Source organism: Chiroxiphia lanceolata, chromosome 24 (genome assembly GCF_009829145.1).
Source record: "Chiroxiphia lanceolata isolate bChiLan1 chromosome 24, bChiLan1.pri, whole genome shotgun sequence".
Lineage (NCBI taxonomy): Eukaryota > Metazoa > Chordata > Aves > Passeriformes > Pipridae > Chiroxiphia > Chiroxiphia lanceolata.
Window position 1 is genome coordinate 3,897,686 of NC_045660.1, and position 16,141 is coordinate 3,913,826.

Genomic DNA, 16,141 nt, shown 5'->3' on the forward strand with positions numbered 1-16,141 from the left:
AAGCGGCCGGAGGGGGAAAGGGGGATATTACCCCCCCCCCTCCCCACACACACACACCCCCCCTCGCGCGCAGGTGAGCGGAGCTGTTCGTTCAGCACCCTCTGGGATATATCTGGGTGGTCTCTCCCCGGAGGAATCGCCCAGAGCCCCCTTTTTCCCCCCCTCCACCCCATCCTGAGATGGGAGGGGGAGAGTTGTATCCGGCAGTGCTGGAAGGAAAAGAGAGGGTGGGAAAATATATGTTAAAATGCGATAAAATGACGGTTAAAGGGATTAAGACAGGTGACCGATGGTGGTGCCAGGCAGCTCGGGGAGCTGGGCTGCTCCCAGGAGGGGACATTCCTCTCACCTGGCAGGGCCACAGCCCACGTCCTTCACATCTAAGGGTCTTCATCACGACTCCGTTGTGCCCCAAACTTCTCACTTTTTAATTGAACCTCATCCCGAAAAAACACCCCAAGGAACAGCCTTCCCCCCTCCCCAGCTCCCTTCCTCAGGCTTTTTCAGGCCTTGACCGCACATCTTTCCAGCCGTGCTGATTTTTCCCATCTTCACCCCATAAACACAAATTATGCAAGTTCAGTTCTCACTGACAGAAGGCTGTTCCCACAGATTCACTGGAAAGATGAACTCCTGAAACTCCCAAGTTTGCCTGGGTAACTTATGCCCACCCTCTAATAAAGGCAGGCTTACAGGGGACATAACTGGAATTATATTTACTGGAATAACTGATGCAGTAGGATATACAAACTCAGGTAATACAAACCTTCTGCCACTGCTTGAAGGGCTTTTCCTCCTCCCCTACTCCAGCAATGCCTTTTATAAAAGGGATTATTAAAACTTCCCCTACAAACCTTTTGTAAACCAGATCCTTCACTTACCACACCTGCAAGTACTTTGTGGAAAGCCACCACTGTGGCTTTGGTCACCTGTAGAATCATAACACAATAGAAAAGCTTTTTTTTTAAAGGCAAAAATACATTTTTTGGGTAGAAGAACCCCCCCATCAGCCAGGCAAAGCAGACTGGACAGTGTTCCATCTCGTGGAGAGCGCATTATTCCCACAGTTTCCTGAAATGTGGAGAAAATACAGCAAAAGAAGTTTAAAAATCAACAGCTCCCATCATCTCAGCACATCTTTATCCAAATTCTGTTTGCTACTTACACAAGAGGTGGTACCTGCACATGCAGCTTCACTCAGCCAAGCTTTGGAGCACCATCAAACTGCTCACACTACACTGTAAAAAGAACCTTCAGATCATTCCCAGGCTAACAGGAATCACATGAGGAGCCTGTCACAGGTTAAATATTATTATATTAGACCTGGATGCCAACCTCATCACACCTTAGAATAAGCAGCTCTATGTACTTTTAAACATTAAGCTCATTTTTTAAAATAACTTTGGTATGAATATGCTTTATTCCCCGTCTGACAACGCAGTTATCCTCTTCACAGTCACGTGCCAAGTGCTCACTCTGCAGCACTTACAAGTCTTTTAAATCTGCATTTTCTAGTTTTCACCTGGAGGTAAAAAGAAACACTTTAAACCCAGCAATAGCTGGTACTGCCGCACCTGTGTGTGCATCAGGAACAACAACAACAACAACAACAACAAAAAATCCAGACATTTTCACTTATTTTGACCATGGGGACGGAAAGCAGGAGAAATTAGAGATGGAAACAATCTTGGAAATCAGCTTGTCCAGCTTCCTGCCAATGGAAAACTGAGAACAAACAACACTCCACAGCTGCTCCGGCCACTCCTGCTAAAATCAGCCAAACAGCCCTTCTGAACCATTTTGGCTGGGGTCAGGTTGGGTTTGGCTACTGTATTCCTGAATTAAGCCCACCCATATTCCCTGGAACTCGTCTCTGGAGAGGGCTCAGAGGGATTTGGCATACCGTAGCCATCACCTGGGTTTAGCTAACTTCTTTTCCCTTCTAAGCCATGAGGTTAATTCCCAACCAATCCTTTTTCCTTGCCTGCTCGGAGCCTTTCCCAAGGTCAGTTTGGTCCAACACCAGCATCTTCTGCACTTGAGTTTTCCCCACACTGCTCAGATGGATCACAGGATCTGGTGAAGCTTTGGAGTATTTTTTTTCTTCACAGCAAGGCTGGCAACACCTTCTTTAGCTCTTTGGAAACCAAGAGCAGATCTATCCAACCCAGCAGAGTCAGGTGGGGAAAAGACAAGATGCTATCCCAAAGCAGGCAGTGGGGAATGTCCCTGACACCAGGAATAACCCTCTCCCTGCCAGAAAGCAAGGCTCCCCTGATGGGACAGCAGAGGAAATCTCAACAGAAGATTCCCTACTGCAAAGCCATGGAAAGAATTCAAGCCCAGGAGTGATTTAATGGGACTGAATTGGTTTGGCTGGGCCAATTCACGAGGAGTCAAACAGAACTGGAGGCTCATTGCAGTTTAACTTCTTGTCACCGAGGGTGCAGGTATTGTCTGCCACTGTGGCAGGGAGGTGAGACAGGACGGCACCACCTTCCTCAGCAGCATTCACAGCACTAGAGAGGGTCACAGTCCCTGTCCCTGCAGGGCCAGCGGGGACGGCAAGTCCTAGGGCAGCCCTGCACTCCTGCTGCAGGGCCACAGCGAGCCAGCTCCTCTGGGCAGCAGCTGCTCCCTCTGAAAGTTGTCCTCCTGAGGTAACCCAGCCCCTGTGTCATGCAGACACCGTACACAATCTCTCAAAGAAGTCTGCTCTCTTGTGCTCCAGTGCCTGCAGGAAGCCCTGGATCCTCTCCTCCCGCATGGCCGTGCATTTCTGCAGCAGAGTCTGTCGGCGCCGGGAGTCTCCGTGGGACGCACACCCTTCCTGCTGCAGCTTCCTTGTCACATAATCCTGATCCCTTTCCATCTGCTGTCGCCTCCTCTCCTCCATGTAGGAGTCTCTGGCCTTCTGGAGTGAAAAGCAGGGCAGTGTTAGCACCTTACCAGGCCTCTCAGCTCACCTGTGGCACAGATGTGAGGCAGCACAGGCTCTGCTTGCCCATCAGCTGCAGGTTAAATGAAGGGTGGTTCTGGGTCTGCCTCCTCCACTTTGAGGCTGCCTGCTTGATTGGCTATGAAAAATACAGGGATATCCTTCTGGACCTTTCCCCAAGACACAACTCTGCTCACACTTAGTTAAAATAGATAAAGGTCACAACACATTGTGGAAAACCCTCAGATATTGGAATCAGAGGAGCAGCTCGAAGAGAACATTTAAAGCCCAGACGTGCACACTGCTGTTCTCACCAGTGTCATTGCAGCATCTTTGATCCCGTTCCCCTGGCAGCTGAAAGGTTTTAGGGGATTCAGAACAATGATTTATAGGGCAATTCTTTGAGCAGATGATCAGGTATTGAGCTAATCAGCTCCAGAACAAAAGCAGGAATGGGCTCAGCATTCCCAAATGCCTGTGATCTAATAATGTACTGGCTTGAGACACAGCAGGATGGGCAGGAATAAGGCAAAGGCAGGAGCCATCCTTGCCTACCCTTCAAGTATTTGAAATCTTTTGTTGGAGAACACCACTTTCAGATTTCTCCTTATTGCACATGCCCTGGCCTGCAGCCTCCAACAACAAAAAACACATCAGCAGCAGGCAGGAATATTAAGCTTCTATTTTTAAAAACAGTTAAACTGGTCACTGTGACATAACCTCACACACACACATACACACACACACACACTTAGGGAGTGCTGGTGTTTCAAACAAGCAAGGAGAAATAATTACTCTAATGAGAGCCTGACTCACTCTTCCCCACGCTTTCCCTGAGCCCAAGTCAGCCTATGCTCTGGCACTGGAAATAAGCTTTTGTTGTGCTGGGAATGAGAGCAGAAATATTCCCAGCCACAGAAACCCCACTGAATGGATGCACTCCAGGGCTGTAGCCCTGCTGATGTGAAATGCAGGGACCATCAGCCTGTTCAGCAGAAGCCTTCAACCCTCAATGTGAAATTCTGTTTATTCACCAGAAAAGACTGGGCCTGACCCCTGCATGGGGCAGGCTGGGCAGAGAATGAATTCTGCATTCCAGAGAATGCAGGAACCTGCATTCTCTCCCTAGATCTACCAGGCACCAAAAGCAGGTTCTAACTGATCCTGGGACTACCTGTTGAGCAGCAGGGTAACTGGAAAATTAAGATGGCAGCCATTAGTTGTGATGTTGTTTGAGTCAATGGAAGGAGGAAATCTTTTATCAAATACTTCCTATTCAAGTTTTTTAATGTATTTTGTCACCCCCTTCCATCCAGTTGCCCATCTACACCCAAACTGCCTCGTGCATCCCAAATGCAGCAGCACATTCCCAAAGCAGTCACAGCTGCTGGAATATATCCTGGCTTCTCAGCAAGTCACCCCTTGGCTCCACCAGCCTCACTGACAGTAACCCTTCCACCAAGGGAACTTGTTTCATGAGATCTAGGTACTTCTGGCTTTCAAGATCACCTATTCTAAATGGAAAAAAAAAAATCCAGCTCCTAAATCTCAGCAGTTCCTCTGAGGGAGGAACTTTGCACAATTGTGAGGTCTCCCTTGAAACCTTTCAGCTTTAGATACTGCAAAGTGGGTCTTACAGGGAGAAAACTGACCAGAGAACAAATCCGGACAATAAGAAACCTTGATAATAGCATGGCATGAGCACATTCAGCCACAAACCAGGAATAAGAAAAGATGAGAATAGCTGGGAACAGAAGCAGCATTTGTTACCAGTCAGAAACCAGCACCAGGAGCAAAGTCAGAACAGTGACCTTACTGTTCCAGACAGAGGCCAAGCTCATGGCAATGACAAACACTACAGCCTTTTTTGCTTCCCTCTTCATGCAGAAGGTGAACTGCCATTAGTTGTACTAATACAATGAACTGCTGGTAGGAAAAGGGCAAACTTGGTCCAGGAATAGGAATAAAAGAGGTTAAGGACGTGGAGAGTTTGGATGCTGCCAGACTGACTGCACCTGATTAAATTCAGCCATAACCATGACTGGCTGTAATCTCTTTGACAACTCTCAGAGGTGAGCAAGGTCCTTGAAGGTAGAAAAGGGCAATATAATGCCTGTTTTAAAAAGAGGACCCAAATAACTAAGGAACACACGCTCAGCGACCAGATATGGTGGAGGTTAAGAGTCACCACCCCAAGGTCCTCCTCCTGCCAATTACTGCTATCTCTGTTCTACAAGCTGCTGCCCCCCAAACTTCCTTATCAAGAGCTCCAGCTCCTGTACTTGCTTTGCTTATAAATAGCCAGATTACTAAATCACTATTTAGTTGGCCAGATTTATCTGAACCAGGTCAGGGAAAGCTCACAACAACAGATCGAAGAGGAGAGGAAAAATGTCAATGGGAACAATCCCTTCAGCAGGTACATCTGGACCCACCAGAAAGAGGGTACTTGTCCACAGACTCACAGCTCAGCCAGCCCCACTTCAGCTCCCAGAAAGGAAACTCTAAACCCACTCGTTACAACCCTCAAAACAACAGGGGGGTTAGAGAAAGAGCATGGAAATTCTCCCTGCTCAGTGTGAGCTCAGCAGTCTTTGCTTAAGCCACTGATGAAGTTTGTGACTCAAACTGGTTGTTTTCACCCTGTAGCAGCTCAGGAGTCCTTACTTCTTGTGTGAGTTCTGGGACAGATACTCCAGCTGGGGGAATGAGCAATGAGTAACAGAGACAGTGGTGGCTTTAGACATTTTGGGTATTGCTGAAAGCAGAGGAGTCTGGCCACACACTAAGATGTTGTAACAAGCCACATGGGTACAACAGGAGAAGCAACACATCTGCCACGAGCTGCTACTGCAACAGGATCTTAACTAACAATTCCTGTTCCCACTTTGCACCCTCTCACCTGATCTCCAGCTGTGCAGGTAACACTTGGTGTTGAGCTTTACCTCCCTGGGGCTCCCTTACCTGTAAAGCACCGTAGTTCATCTGGAACCGAAGGATTGCCTCACACAAGTTCCAGAAGGAATATTCTGGCCACAAGACTGATTGAAACACCAGGCATGAATGGGATGTCTGCAGAAAGCAAGATCACCAACAATTCAATCATGGAACAAGGGTAAAAAGTCATCAAGATGCAGCTCTGCTGGGCAAACTGTGCCAGTTTCCCCACAAAGGTTTTACCTAAGCTGTGTTATCAGATTCTACTTAAAATAAGTACCAGCCAGGAGGGTTTGAAATTGCACAATGCAGAGTCTTTCTAATTACTTTTTAATGCTGGGACACTAGTCATCCACTCCTGCAAAGACATCAGAATTCTTTCTAATGCTGTGCTGGTCTTCACAGAGGTATTTTTAATAGCTTAAGCATCACAGACTTATAAAAAAACTAAAATAGCAACACTGGGGTACCAAAGTCTGAGGGAGTAATAGTTGAACTGAGGACCAGGACATGACATTTAAGCCATTCTTCAAATGACATGTAGTGATACTCCTTACTGCCCACTCATGGCATTTAAACTGCTCAATGAAGCCAAGAGCTGTTGTGCACCAAAGATACCCTCGAGCTGAAAGATGAACCCTTTCAGCTTAAAGCCTGTTTTTGCCATCAGGCTCCTCAAAATTTCAGGTAAATGTGTTCCCATGGCCATTACCAAAAAATCTAACACTTGAAAGGACTCCTCTGCCACTGAGAGGAGCAAGCAAAGTGTTATTTCATAGCACTGACACCCATCCAAGGTACAGGTGTGCTCAAAACTGGAGGGAGGAGAGGGGGATGCCTTGGTAGGTAACCACAACTCAGGCCTGAGAGCTTCTGAGAACTTGCCAATTAAATAATTTGGAATGGGAACATTTGATGTGGTTGCTTAAAGGCAATTGGGTTTTGGCTTCAAACTGTATATGCAAAACAACATGTGAGCTTTAAGTGAGGCAGCTCGACTCAAATGTTCTCTACAAGCAGGTCAACACTGCCTGGCATGGGAGAGGGTGAAATGGAAGCAGCTTTGGGTATTTTAACTGCTAATACAAGAACTTTTTATGCATTAGGAGCTTATTGTGTTTTAGCTTAGCAGCCCAGTCATGCTGATTTGGCTTTGCCACCCTCAGAACCTGTCTTGTGGCATCTTGTTTTATTATGGAAGTCAAACAGACTCCTGAAACTGTGACAAGTCAGGCATGTACATTAGATGTACATTATAGGGCTACACCTCCAGCTGACACATGACAAACACCTCTCCCAGGAATCTATAAATCCTTCCTGGGACTTCCTCATCCCAGGAAACACACTGCCAGGTTAAATTAATCAAAGCCAGGAATTTACCACTCAAATGAGGAATTACCTAAACGTGAGGAGAGGAGCAAAAGGATGAGCAATTCAGGATTTCCTTGACTGCTGTCACCTAGGCTGATTTATGATTCATTATTAAGTGTTTTCACTTAATAATACAATTTCAGATTTGTGCTGCAAGTTATTTTAGGCAAGAAACAGATTCCTCAGAGGTGCCCCAGCACTCAGGCCATGCAAGAAGTTGCCTAACCCTTGGCAGAGAGAGTTTCAGAGCCCTCATGTCAGCTCACAGCTGGAGTCAGTAGAACACTAGCACTCTTTGAGGTAGAGATGGAATATTTCAAAGAGAAAAGAAGGACTTTACCTGCCAGAGCAAGAAATCACTCAAGCGAACCTCTCCAGAGGTCCGGATCAGGAGGTCTGGGTCGGGGGAGTTGCTGGTGTACAGACACTTGTCCAGCAAGGATTCTGACACATCACTAAAAGACAGACATATTTTATTAATTTATTGTCCTGACCTGGTGGATGTGGCACTACTAAATCAGAATTGCTGAGGGGTTTTACATAAACACAGGACTGCAGGTTAAAACTGGGTGGTGGAGCTGAACCACAGCCGGTCATCAGCTTGCTTCTGATGGACACTGCTGGCTGCTCCACAGGCTATTCCAAATGCTCCTTCAGCCCCCCCAGAGCATCCCCCTCCATTCTCTTTGAAACATAACACAGAGGTGGAACCAGACTGTGAGGATTTCCAGCTGGAGCAGAGTGTAACTACTCCATCTCCTTCAGGGTGGAGGAACAGTGCAGTATTCATGATTCATCTGTTCTTTGACCTCATAGCTAAGACTGTCAGCCAAGCAGCCAATTGTTGTGACATAAAATCTGCCTTCACATTTGAACTAACTTAAGACACAGACCTAATTTCTTGTCTGTCTTGGTTGTGTATCTATCCCCATGGCAACTGAAATAATAAAAACCAAACATTGCATAGTAACTTTAAGTCATTTGTTCCAGTCCTACTGGTTTAATGAGATATATCTAAAAGCCACTTGGCTTCTGAGAGGTTGCTCGTGCAGTGTAGATGGCAAGACAGGCAGGATTCACCCAGGAAGCCTCACAGAGAAAGCCAAGAGTTACCTGGGTTCGAGCAGTCCTTGTTCCACCCCCCAGGCCATCTCCCTCACAGCATTGCTGATCTCATGTCTCGATGTGTATGCAAAGCAGACATTTAGAAAGCATCTGAAAAGAGGAAAAGATGTGAAAGGCTAATCCAAGGAAGGTCCAGCTGGTGACAGTTATGTGTGACTGTAGGACAAAGATGAAAAAAGAGGTGTAGCACGTCTGCCAAGTCTCAGCCTCCAGGAAGAAGAAGGAAGACGTGAGGTATCAGCAATTTAGGCTGAGTGTCACTTACTTGTTGTAGTTCCTGGTTGCCAGCACAGCCTGGGCAATCAGCTCCTGAATATCCACGGGCAGGAGTGGCAGGTCCCCCAGGACACGGATACACACCCCGTGCTTCTTCAGGTTCTCCCTACACCCAACAACGAGAGTGAGGACCACAGAAAACAGGGCAGTCTCTACTGCACAAGTGCCACATCTGCCCTGTGTTACATCCACCAACAGCTTCAGTAAAACCGAGAATCAGAGAAAGGCAAAACCACCAAATGTTTTTCAGGTGTGCAAAGCTGGCTTGGATTTGATGATCCCAAACCATTCCATAGGGGGAAACTGCTCATTCCCCATACAAGTTCCTGAGGCACAGACATAACCAAAGGCCTAGGAAATGATCACAGATTAGGCACCCCTACCTAAAAGTTATAAAAATCCATGTGGAAGCTTAGAATACTAACACAGACTCCAGGCACCTCTAACTAATCAAAAATTAAGACAATGCTTTGATATTTAATGAAAACAAGGCATCTGGTACTCTGGTACTAAATCAGCACAATCAGAAACTCCTGCTTATCTGAATGCTGTCCTGTCCCCATGGTTTGGATGGGACTGTTGACACAAATCTGGTGTGGAGGTGGGACTGTGATGCACAGGAGCTCTACATCCCATCCAGGCAGGCAGAGCCCCTCCAGACTAATCTCTAACTGGAGGTGGAGAAGGTTTTCCTTCATTGAATCCATTTCCACAACTTGTAACATCCCTGTAGACATCTCTTCATCACCTTCTGCTTCAGTTGCACCCTGTGGGATACAGACAGACATGGGAGGACTCTTACTGTTCTTCCAGGAGACGACTGAACTTCTGTCTTGCCAGGTCCATCAGTCCGTCCACCTCCTCCTTGGAGCGTTTGAAGTTCTCAATGCTAAAGGCATAAACAGTCACCTCCTGAATGCCCAGATTTAAGCACCACCGGAGTGTCTGCAAGAAGACAAAACATAACAGAAAAGCAGAAGTCAGATAAACAGACTGAGACAATCAGAGAGGCCAACAAGATTCAGCTTTTCCACTGTAAAACCTTCCTGTTGGTTCCCATGATGCCAAGACTGGATCAAAAGAAACAACCATCAAGAGCTGACAATGAAACCCACTAGATGTGAAATTCAGGTTTATTTTAAAGGACAGAAGGAAAACAGCACTCCCTGAGGATGAGAATCCATCACGGATATGGGACTAATCCAGCCAGGGAAAGTACCTCTGGTAGGTAATGTTATAAATTTTATAGTACTGTACCTTTCAAAACCTCTTCCAACCTGTTTCACAGAAATAAAAGCTTCAGGATCTGGAAGGTAGATATTTTAATTGAGTATAAAACTGAGAGGAAAACAGCTGAATAGAATGACTCTGCAAGATAACAAAGAGAGAGGAGCTGAAGCTGTGAACCCTGATGACAAACATCAGCTCCAAGCCCAGGAGTGACTCTGGAGATACCTCCAAACACTGACTCCAGTGAAGAGAAGGAACACAAGACACCAGTCCAGCTGCAAACACAGCTCAAACGTGCACCACAGCAAAGCAGCAAACACCCTTCCCACCTGTGCCAGCTTATCAAAGCCTTCTGAGTGTCCCTGCTGTCTCTCCACGTGACACTTCTGGGCGTACCGGCGGTTGCCATCCATGATGAAGGCGACGTGCTTGGGCATGGGACCTGCCTGGAAAACAAGGAGAAACACAACAGACCTGAAGGGGAACAGGCATCTCAGCCACAGAGAGTTCAGCCTCACTGGTCCTGGCAGCACTGCCTGTTTGTAGGAGTGTAAGGGTATGAAATCTGCAGCTGGAATGAGTAAGGTGTTCAGCTCCTCTTTGTCAACCCCAGTATGGGGTTTCCAAAAAATATGTCAGTATTGACAATTGCCTAAACTAAAAAGCAAATTTGCCCTCCCTGTTTCTCTCACACGAGAGGACTGCAGTACTCAGGAGAGCAGTGCTGCCACAGCAACCTCTCTGCAGCCACAGGGGAGGGGGCACACAGTTTTCTGCTGCGTTTTTTTTATACTTCAAGGGCCTTTTCACAGTTAACTTCAGAGAAAACAAAAAGAAGGTCATAAGACTTCCCTCCACAAAGAGGACTATTCCTTTCCACTGACCTCACTGGGTCTGAAGGGCAGCACCACCAGCTTCAAGCCTCTGCTGACCAAGGACAGAATTTTCCTAGAACTGGTGAGTTATTATTCTAATCCAGAGAAACTCAGTTTCATTTCTTAAGACCCCCAATCCGACCATCTCTCTTCTCTCCCTCCTTCCCATGCCCTGCCTTCATCAGCAAGGGCACACAGCACGGAAGGCTGGGAGTGTAAGCTCATTATTGGCAAGCTCTGCCTACAGCCTTGCACTTTTTCAAGACTAAGCTTAAATAATCTCCTACCCTGCAATGCTGCTCAGGGATGTACATCCCATGCCAGCATTAAGTGCACCCTTGCCAGCAGTGCTCCCTTTCCAGAGACAGTTCCACCCTGAACCCTGGTGAACCTGCCAGTTCTTTACCCATCCCTTACCTTAATGATGTTGGCACAGAACCTCTCAATGATGGTCAGCTCGCCCTCTCTGATCCACGACATGTTTTACCCAGAGCTCCTTTTCCTTTTTCAAAGGGAAGATGAAAATAAAGGGGTTAAAGATGACTGTTTGAGCCCAAAGCAAACAAACCACCTTGAAAAAAGTCAGCTTTGACTTGCTGTTCTGGAGCCCTTTATACTGTCTGCACAAGTCCTTTGATAAGCAGGCAATGGGGAAGCTCAGGAATGAGCTCTGGAATTTTCCAGCTGTGTCATCCAAGTGAATCCTTGCTGGTGGCAAGGAAAACCACCACTGAGACCTCCAGCCAAGCTCGTACAGACACACAATTTGGGTGTGCCACTCACAGGGTAGCATCAGCACAAACTGATTTTTATGAAGCCACAACCTGCACCACAACTGCCCTGTGCCCATGTCACCCACTGGTACTTCTCTGCCTTCACAAATAAAGAGCTCTGGCCTCTGCAGCTGTAAAAATATTGTGGGGGTTTTTTTACCACAATACCTGCACATCAAATCCTAAGATGTGGTTTGAGCTAACAAGTTTACTGAATTTCCAGGTTTCTTCAGGTCTCTCAGTCAGGAACACTGAGAGACATGGGCACAGCAACAACACTGGGAGAGCTGTGGGGGCAACAGCCCAGACCCAGCCACCTGGATATCATTCCACCCTCCAGGGGCAGAGGCAGATTCAATTACACCGATGGCATTATTGTTCCATATGGGCTTTCTCTGCCTCATTCCTCAGGAAGGGATCTCTACCCACAAGACATTAAGGCGAGGAACTGCTGAACCTCGGGCTGTTCTAAAGCTCTTAACCCTCCCCTTGCACCGCTCGGGCTGAGAACATCCCAACGCCAGCTCTGGCTGCTCATCAACCTTTTAGGGGCGATTTTACAGAGTCACCTTAAAGATAAACCTTCCCAGAGCAGCCCCTTGTCTGTGCCCCGGGGCAGAGCACGGCAGGGCCGTGACTCGCCCCCCAGAAGCCCCGGGACGCCGCTGCCCCCGGCTCCGGTTCCGAGCGGGGGAAGGACCGGCGGTGACTCAGCTCCCGGTGACAGCCCCCCGGGCGAGGGGGAGGCGGGCACGGGGCGGCCCTCGGGCCTCCACCGGGAGAGCTCCGGTGTAACGAGGCTCCCCCGCGCCTTCAACCCCCCACCCCCGAGGGGTGTCCCTGTGCCCTCCTCCCCGGTGCCCTCCCCGGTGCCATCCGGGTTCTCTTCAGTGACCAATTCCCGGTGCCTCCCTGGCCTTTCCCTCGGTGCCCGACTCCTCGCCCCAACGTCCAGCCGGTGGCCGGTTACTGCCCAGTTCCTGCCCGATGCCCGCTGCCCAGTCCCCCCCGCCCTGATGCCCCCGGATGCCCGGTACCTGCTCCGGTTCCCCTCCGGTGCCTGGTACCTTCTCCACTCCCCTCCCGGTATCCCGCCGGTGCCCAGCTCCTGCCCGGTACCGGTGCCCTCCGCGGTTCCCTCCCGGTGCCTGCTACCTCCCCCGGTCTCCTCCCGGTGTCCCCCCTGACGCCCGGTTCCCTTCCAGTGCCCGGTACCTCCCTCGGTCTCCTCCCGGTGTCCTGGTACCGCCCCGGCCCCCTCCCGGTCTCGGTACCTACCCCGGCCCCCTCCCAGTTCTCCCCGATGTCCAGTTCCCCCTCGGTGCCTGGTACCTGCCCCGGCCCCCTCCCTGTCCCCCCGCGGTGTCCGGTACCTCCCCGTTTCCCCCCGCATTCCCGGTACCTCTCCCGCTCCCGGTCCCTGCCCCGCCGGTGCCCCCTCAGCCTCGGCCGGAGCGTGACGTGCCCTTCCGCTTACGTCACAGGCGGCGCCCAGGGCGGGGCGGGGCCGTGCGCATGCGCGGGGGCTGTGAGGGGAGGGCGTCATGGCGGGGGGGCCGTTCTGTGGCCTGAAGGGGCTCCAACGGAGCCGGGGAGGGACTGGACGCAGGGAATGGCTTCCCACTGCCAGAGGGCGGGGCTAGGTGGGATATTGGGAAGGAATTCCTCCCTGTGAGGGTGGGGAGGTTCTGGCACAGCTTGCCCAGAGCAGCTGTGGCTGCCCCATCCCTGGAAGTGTCCAAGGCCGGTTTGGAGCAACCTGGGCTAGTGGAAGGTGTCCCTGCCCATAGTAGGGGGTGGGACAAGATGACTTTCAAAGTCCTTCCCAACCCAAACCAGTCTGTGATCCCGTGGCGGGGCTGTGTTGGTTTTTTCAGATACCCCAATTCCCTGCCCTGTCACCCATTTTGGGGTCTGGGCTCCTCAACCCCAGGGGAGAAAAACAAGAGTAACCACACACACAGCATCACCAGCAGCCATTGCCCATGGTCTTTATTATTTTTATTTTTTTTTCCCCAGACAACATTTTACACAGTTGGTACAAAAAAAAAACAACCCCAAAATAAAATGAACGGGGTGGAGGGGGGCAACCTGTGGCAACAGGAATCGGGGGAATCTCACTGCAGGGACTCCAACAGGGAATCTCTTTGGAAAAGTGTGAGCTACTCAGGGGTCACCCTGAGCCTCACACACACACAGCCACCCCGATTCGTCCCCTCCCTCCCACCCAACTCCATAAAACTTCACGGGTTTGACACAAACTTTGGTTGCTAGCAGTAAACATGGGTTACATTCTTCCGTCTCCTCGTAGACAACTTTCGGGGGACTCGAGGCTTTTCGCCCCAGGGTAAGACACCCCCCTCCTGAGGGATATCTTTATTTTATTCCTCATACATTCAAACACTCCTGTGTCACAGCAGGACCCTGAGCGTTGCCCCATCCCCTCATGCATAGTGCCCAGCATGGGCAAGGGTGGGTGATGATGCAGCAATTCAGTTAATTATTGTCAAAGATAACGGGAAGAACCACATTGGCAAACACAAGGAGGTGATGATGAGAATCAATCCCATCTTTCTCCAGCGTGGCTTCCCCTTTGCAGATTAAAAAATCCCTGTTTTCTTGGATCCCGGCACCGCTCTGGCCCCGGGGAAACCTGAGTGATCCTCTATTTGCTTTAGCCCAGGACAGGGATGGTTACAGAGCTCATACCTGGCAGCTCTATGTGGGAGAGCAGATCCCATCTCCCTGGTCCATAACCTATTAGATCATTTGGCTATTTTTTTTTTTTTAATTTTTTTTCCTCTTATTTTTGTAAACAATAATCAAGGAGAATACTGAGAGAAAATGGAAAGATTTACAGAGGTATTTACACACACACACACACACTAGACATCTAGCAGAAAAAATCACCAGACCATTAAAGTGGGAGCAGGAAGGGGGGGTGGGGAAGGTCCTACAGGATTCTTGAGGACAGATACAGGAATTAGGGGGGCAGCAGTTTCCCTGGCACAGCCGAGGTGCCGAGGGGAGGCCAAGAGCCCCCCGCCAACGCTCTATTGCATTTACCCCGTCAGACTAAAGCTGTTTTCCTGAAGTAGTTCTGTATAGATCCCGTTGCTAGCCAGGAACTAAAAGTCCTTCCCCCCCACCCCTCCCAAGAAGAGACCACCACCTCACCATAAAACTACCGGAGCAAGGCAGGGAGCGGCTGGGGAGCTGCTCTCCATCCCCCTCAATGCCCACGTGCCGGGGGTCACCGGGCTCCAGCAGCCTCAGCAAGTCCCCCTGGTGACCCCAAACCTTGAGGATGGAGTCAGTGCTCCCCATCTGATCCAGCCCTGCTCTACATCTAAACCTATTGCTACTAAAAACCAGCAGAAACTGCGCCCACGGCCCGACACCGGCACGGCGAGACACCCTCCCTGGGAAGGCTGCAAAGTGGAGTGTTAATGCCCCAAAAACTGGCATCCAGAGTTTCCCCCAGCCATGGTGAGTCAGCATTTGAGGGAAGCCAAGAAGGGAGTAAAATATGGAGGAGTTTCACCTCCCTTGGACTTGGAACCAGGTCCCTTGTCCCAGAGGGTCACGGACAGCCAGCCCTCAGCTCAAGGCAGGGGACTGAGGGATTGAGGATAACCCTCAGTCTCCCAACACCCTACTGACCACTGTCTGCTCTTGCCATGTTCCCCTGAATGGGGCTGGGACCCCCTGAATTAGGCTGGGCCCACCATCCTGGCTTTCCAACCCCCAACCACACGGCACCAGCCTGCTGGGAGCCTGTGTGACATCCCAGCCCGTGGGCAACAGGAGGGCTCAGGCACGGGGTGGGCTGCAGAGTTCCCATTGGGATGGTGGGGAGGGGGTGTATGAGCATAAACAGGAGAGAGAAACAGAGGACAGTCCTCAAAAGCCACCAGGCTGGGAAAAACTCTGGAGCTGGGGAGCCAACATGGGCTCTAGCAGCTGTTCCCTGCCCCATGGCACTGCCTGGCTTCTCCATCCTCACACACAGATCTGCAAACCCAAATTCCTCCATCAGTGCATGGGAAAGGGAGAGAGACTATTAAAATACAGTTAAAAAGAAAACAAATCCCAAACATACCAAAAAACACAACTGAAAAGCTCGACAACACGTCAGCCCACCTAGCAAACATGCAGTGAGGTAGATCTACACTTCCAATGCAAACTTCATCACTTCTTTGTGCTGTTAGAAAAAAACCCTCCTCTCTGTCCAGCACTGGGCTACAGAGGCATTTTATCCCTGAGATTGCTCGAATACCTGAGAATAAGTTGCAGGAATTATGTCCTTTTTGTCTCTCTCTTTTTTTTTTTTTCTTCTTTTTCCTTTTCTTTTCTTAAAGATTAAAATATACAAAAATACAAAACCAGAATATTTATATTAAAAAAAAAAAAAAAAAAAAAAGGAAAAGAACAAACCCAAAACAAAAGACGACAAACAAACCCAAAGATACGTCATTCACGCACGTCCTAGTGCAGGTTTCACTTGGCCTTGGCTTTGGCACGGCCTGGGGGGCTGCCCTGGGAGAAGGGGTGTCCACCAGGGCCAATAAATAAAGGCAAGACTTGGGGGGGGCCATGGGGAGGGGGGACAGCAG

The 16,141-nt window shown here is 49.5% G+C and overlaps 1 protein-coding gene across 4 annotated transcripts; it reads right to left on the reverse strand.

Annotated features, from left to right (window-relative positions):
* Positions 1-547: 547 nt before the first annotated feature.
* Positions 548-13,020, reverse strand: DHDDS (dehydrodolichyl diphosphate synthase subunit). Of its 4 annotated transcripts, XR_004360800.1 has the most exons (10): positions 12,928-13,020; positions 11,170-11,254; positions 10,207-10,323; positions 9,450-9,592; positions 8,637-8,753; positions 8,360-8,461; positions 7,587-7,701; positions 5,903-6,010; positions 1,180-2,914; positions 548-1,071 (listed from the first exon to the last, which is right to left on the reverse strand). XR_004360800.1 is itself a non-coding variant. In XM_032710083.1 (9 exons), exons 2-9 carry the CDS (start codon positions 11,230-11,232, stop codon positions 2,678-2,680), a joined length of 1,002 nt encoding a protein of 333 aa, XP_032565974.1. In that variant the 5' UTR covers positions 11,233-11,254; positions 12,928-13,020; the 3' UTR covers positions 548-2,677. The 4 variants fall into 4 exon arrangements, 3 of the variants coding, with proteins under 3 accessions (XP_032565974.1, XP_032565975.1, XP_032565976.1); XM_032710083.1 differs by having other exon boundaries at positions 548-2,914; XM_032710084.1 differs by having other exon boundaries at positions 548-2,914; positions 11,170-11,257; positions 12,919-13,016.
* Positions 13,021-16,141: the final 3,121 nt, after the last annotated feature.

What these genes read in the sequence shown, in the direction of transcription:
- DHDDS (XM_032710083.1), bottom strand. Translation starts at nt 11,232, where the DNA reads ATGTCGTGGATCAGAGAGGGCGAGCTGACCATCATTGAGAGGTTCTGT. An exon ending in GCTTTGATAAGCTGGCACAG is followed by an intron (nt 9,593 to 10,206) that starts GTGGGAAGGGTG and finishes GTCTTCTTGCAG; the next exon opens with ACACTCCGGTGGTGCTTAAA. An exon ending in AGTCGTCTCCTGGAAGAACA is followed by an intron (nt 8,754 to 9,449) that starts GTAAGAGTCCTC and finishes TGTTGGGTGTAG; the next exon opens with GGAGAACCTGAAGAAGCACG.